This window comes from Orycteropus afer, unplaced genomic scaffold (genome assembly GCF_000298275.1).
Source record: "Orycteropus afer afer isolate SDZICR_OR568_19922 unplaced genomic scaffold, OryAfe1.0 scaffold00020, whole genome shotgun sequence".
Taxonomy (NCBI): domain Eukaryota; kingdom Metazoa; phylum Chordata; class Mammalia; order Tubulidentata; family Orycteropodidae; genus Orycteropus; species Orycteropus afer.
Genome location: NW_006921607.1, coordinates 11,307,163 through 11,312,394, shown reverse-complemented (window position 1 = coordinate 11,312,394; position 5,232 = coordinate 11,307,163). Strand labels below are relative to the sequence as shown.

The 5,232-nt window shown below is 39.6% G+C and overlaps 1 protein-coding gene across 1 annotated transcript in view; it reads left to right on the top strand.

Annotated features, from left to right (window-relative positions):
- The window catches only part of LOC103191744 (ubiquinol-cytochrome-c reductase complex assembly factor 1), a 124,088-nt gene that overhangs the window by 31,330 nt on the left and 87,526 nt on the right, over positions 1 to 5,232 (top strand). Inside the window, exon 3 of the mRNA XM_042783601.1 lies at positions 1,239 to 1,331. Coding sequence (XP_042639535.1) covers positions 1,239 to 1,331 — 93 coding nt within the window. The remainder of the gene's footprint in view (positions 1 to 1,238; positions 1,332 to 5,232) is intronic.

The window sequence follows — 5,232 nt, the reverse complement described above, 5'->3', positions numbered from 1 at the left end:
TGTGTCTACTTGAGGTAAATGTTTAACTCACATGCCTGTACTTTGTTTGGCTGGCAACCACAGGTGTGAGTTCAATTCCAGACCTGAAGGGCAGCTAGGGACCATAGTCTCAGTGGTTCCATCAGTCTCTATTGGACCAGGTTTACCTTCTTTTTTTTCTTCCCCCCTCCAAATGCCTAATAGGGTTTTAAGACATTCAGTTACTAACCAAAAAGTTGGTGGTTGGAACTCACCAGCTGCTCCTTGGGAGAAAGATGAGGCAGTCTGCTTCCATAAAGATTTGCAGCCTTGGAAACCTTATAGGGCAGTTCTACTCTGTTCTGTAAGGTCGCTAAGAGTTAGAATCAAGTTGATGGAGGTGGATTTGGTTTGGGTAATAGGGTTTTGGTGAGAATTAAATGAGGAAATATAGGTAAGGCACTTAATATATAGTATCTGTAACATAATTACTGTAAACAATGGCTATATTGGCAAATTGCTTTCAGATGCAGTGTGAACATAAAAGGAAGCCAATTCTGATCTGAGCAAAAACATACTGTTGATGATGATGATGATGATGGAGGCTTTTACTATTTATTGAGTATCTCTACATTGTGAAAGGGAGCTCTGGTGGCGTAGTGCCTAAGACATATGACTGCTAACCAGAAAGCTGGCAGCTCAAACCCACCAGCCCCTCCTCGGAAGGAAGATTGGGCAATCTACTTCCATAGAGATACTGCCTCAGAAGCCCAAGGAGGGGTCACTGAGTCAAGTCCACGACAGTGAGTTTGGAGTTTTTTTATACTGTGAAAGGTGCTTTGCATATGTTATCTCCTTTAATCTTCACTACAACTGAGGTTTAGTAATTTGCCCATGGTCACCTAGCTTGTAAGTGGTAGAAACAGCTTTTAAATTTAATATTTACTGATGTTAAAATCTTTGCTCTTTTCCATATATTCACTGCTACCAAAATGTAAATGATTATTGCAATTCTGGTTCCTAGATTGACTCGGATTTAGTTCCAGGTTTCTAGGACTGACTCCTTCTGTTTATTCAACAGATATTTATTGAACACCTCCTCTATACTAGACACCATTCTAGGTACTGATCTTTGATACTTTGGTGATCAGATCACCAAGAACTGAGTTAATAAACAAGGTTGGAAAGGTCCTGTAGTCTTCGATTTGAAGCAGCTCTGCTCAGATGAACTCTGTAAACAAATGGTCATTGTTGCTTTCATCTGTTCTTTTACCTCCCAGTGGCCCCAGATGAGCCAGTCCCTAGCATGGGGATCACAGCAGATTCCTGGAATAGACATACAGCTGAGTAGAAAATATCACACCACAAACAAGGTGAGAATTATTAGTGCTTTTTATGTTTATACATAGGTATTCTTATTTGAATCTCAGTAAAATTGTCACCTGGGTGAGGCAAGAAATGATTAAACCTCCTTTGAGAGTACAGAAGGTGAAACGCTGGGAGGTGAAGTAACTTTTCAAGGTCATAGAATGTTAAGTGACAGACTGAATTTGAACCTGAAATTTCTGACTCCATGTCCAGTGTTTCTTTCATCGTACCATTTTACCTGGAAAACTGTTCAGAGGAAAAGACCTTTATGAATCATATATTAAAAATAAACTTTTGTTTAACTTCTAGAGAATTTCTTATTGGTTAGATGGCCTGCCTCAGTATTGCCTTAGCATTAGAATAGGTTTTCTTTGGAGTTTATTTGCGAACTGCAAAATTCCTGTCTTCTATAAACCAAAAACCAAATCCACTGCCATTCTGAAGATTTTGATTCATAGGGACCCCCATTAAGTTTCCAAGGATGTAAATCTTTACTGAAGTAGATTGCCTTATCTTCCTCCCATGGAGCAGCTGGTGGGTTTGAATGGCTGAACTTCTGGTTAGCAGCCAAATGCCTTGCCCTCTAAGCTTCCAGAGCACCCACTATCTTCTGTACACACTGCTGTTGAGTCAGATCCGACTCATGATGACTCCTCCCCACCCCTTGAGTTTCTGAGGCGGTATCACTACGAAACTAGATTGCCCAATCTTCCTTCCGAGGAGTGGCTCGTGGGTTTGAATGGCCAGCCTTCTGGTTAGCAGTCTATGCCACCAGAGCTCCTGTAGTCATTGATAAAATTTTTGTATTAAAGAATGAATACAAGGGTTTAAAAACATTCAGTGCTTGATTTGGTTGATTACGGTTTTTCTTCTGGTTACCTAGTGCCACTCTCACAGAATATACCACAAATGGGATGGCTTTAACAAACAGGACTTTATTCTCTTACAGTTTGGAGGCTTTAAGTCCAAGTTCAAAGTGCCAGGCTCTAGGGGCTGGGTGAAAGCCCCTCGACCTTGGGCTTCAGCTCTGCCTCTTGCTCTCAGCCCACCGGAGCTAGAGGCTTTTCTTCACTCAGACAGCTACTGTCTGCTGAGACTGACAAGCCCAAGGTTGACAAGTAAAAAGACACACTCCTGATGTTACCAAACCACATGGCAGGCCATTAATTCAAGTCCATTGAAAGTCCCATGGTCAGCAGAGCATGGCAGGCTGCTGAACAACGACATAGCTACATGCAGAGTCCAAGCGTGCCATAAGCTAGAGACCATTCCCCAAGGCTTCTCCTTATATACAGGAAGCAGACCACATCCCTAAGGCAGCTACTCACTTGCTCATAGTAGATTCCACCATGGAGTTGATTACCAGTGTCATCATGGGGAATACTACATCCAGCTGCCCAGCCACTCAACCAGGCCTAGCCAAGTTCACACAAACTTAACTACCACCGTTTTGAATGACCTTTTTTAGAAATAGTTTTTGTAGTTGTTGATAATCTACACAGCAGAACATACATGAATTCAACGGTTTCTACATGTACAATTCAGTAACATCAGTTATATTCTTCCATTTGTGCAACCATTCTCACCTTTCTTTCCTGGGTTGTTCCTCTCCAATTAACATAAACTCACAGACCTGAAGGCTCTTATCTAATCTCTGAAGAGTTGCTGTTGGCAGTTTGATCCCATAGAGATAGATCTTCAAAGAGCACAGTGCTCAAGGCAGACACTCTTTATTAGTTAAGCTAAACTATTGTTTGGTTTTAAGACTTCACGGAATATTTTTGGTTTAAGGTTTAAAGAATATCTCACTTAATAGTTTCAGGGGTTCATAGCTGCTGAGGCTGCTTAGGTACAACCACATACTTGATGATATTTGGTTCCTTAGTAGGTTTAGGGTTATGGTTTGATGGGCTATCCCAGTTAATTGGCCTAATACTGTGTTTACTGCTCTTGTTTTACCTCCTAGTTCACTGCTTAGTGCCTGGGGTCTTAAAAGCTTGCAAGTGGCCATCCAGGTACAACAGTTGGTCTCTATTTGCCTGGAGCAGCAGCAGTAGGAGAGTCAGGAATAGGAGAAGGACATGGAATGTGTGGCTGATTGCCTTCAGTCAACACAATCAAAACAACTACCCCTTTGCCTTGAGAGCAGAAGAACTGGATGGTGCCAGGCCTGGCTGCCTACTGAGTATCTTGATTCTATAGAAGATTCCTGATAAAAAGTGGGAAAATACATAACAGAATTTTAGATTTCCATGGAATCCAGACTTCTTAATAATTTGAATACTTTCATACAGTATTTTTCTTTCCTTTTCTTGTTATGTCAGTAAACATAGACCATTCCTCAACTCAGAATTATTCTTTGGGATATGGAGTCAAGATTTTTTTTTTTTAATAATATTTTTTTATTTTTTCCTGAATTTTATTTATTTATTTTGTTGTTGTTGTTGTTGAGAATATACACAGGAAGCCATAGACCAATTCAATAGTTTCTACATGTGCAGTTTAGTGACAACTATTACAATCTTCGAGTGCAGCCATTCTCACCTTCCTTTTCTAAGTTGTCCCATACTTAACTAACTGTAAACTCACTGCCTCCTGAGGTTGCTATCTAAGCTTTTGAGTTACTCTTGTCAATTTGATCCCATATAGATAATTCTAAAAGCAGCATAATACTCAAGGCAGACGTTTTAGTACTTGAGCTAAACTGTTGTTTGGTTTTAAGATGACTTCAGGGGATATATTTGATTTAAGGTTTAAAGATTATCTCAGGGCAATAGTCTTGGGTGAATGAGGCTTTTGAGTCTCTTTAGGGACAGAAATGAGCGTTCTTTTGTGCAGTTTGTGATCATTAAAGTTAGGAATATGCATGAAACAACTTTGGAAAATACCCATTGTATTTTATCTTCTTTTATGGAATTGTATATGCCTACATAGGAGCTCTGGTAGCGTAATGCCTAAGGCACTTGGCTGCTAAGTAGAAGGCTGGTGGTTCAAACCCACCAGCCACTCCTCGGAAAAAAGATGGGGCAATCTACTTCCATAGTGATACTGCCTCGGAAACCCAGGGAGGGGTTGCTATGAGTCGAGTCTGACTCAATGGCACATAACAACAACAACATATGCCTACATGAGTAATATTTGCCTTTCCTCTATTTGTAAACTTAGTTCTCGTGCATTAATGAAATTGTTACGCTTCTCTGTAAAGGTTTGTATTGAAGTCAACAGGAGGAAAGCCTGTACTAATTTGTTGGCTGCTTTCATGTGTTCTTCATCAGGTAGATCCACATTGTTTAAGAAGGAAAATCAGTTTGAAAGAACTTCACACACTTTCACCCTTCTTTTCATTCAAGATTCAAGTGTGTCAATGATGGTGTATTATGTGGTTATACAAAATTGATCTCTACTGCTCAGTATTTCTGGAGTACTTCTGTCATCAACTTATTTCTTTCTAATGTTTCTACAGCAGTGAACTGCTTGATAATCAATATTTGGTAGTGTTTGTTTTTTGTGTTTTCAAAAATTTAAAATCTTCTCTTAAATTATGTTAAATACCCTGTTAATGACTGGTGACATCTGTGCCTGTTTTTAACTTCTGAATCTGGAAGTTTCACTCATCCATGAAAATGCTGCAAAATATTATGCCACATAACTAACATAAGTACGTACTCTAGTGTTTGCGTTTTGCTGGACATGTTTTCAGTTTCTCTTTTGGTATCTTCTTTTTGTTGTTGTTGTTTTCTTTTTTTATTATTATTTTTATTGTGATTTGGGTGAAGATTTACAGAGCAAATTCACTTTCCATACAGCAGTTTACATATACTTTGTCTCATGACGTTGACCACAGTTTACCACAATGCAACAGCTCCCCTCACACTTCCTCCCCATAGTTACCTCTTCTTAGTGTCC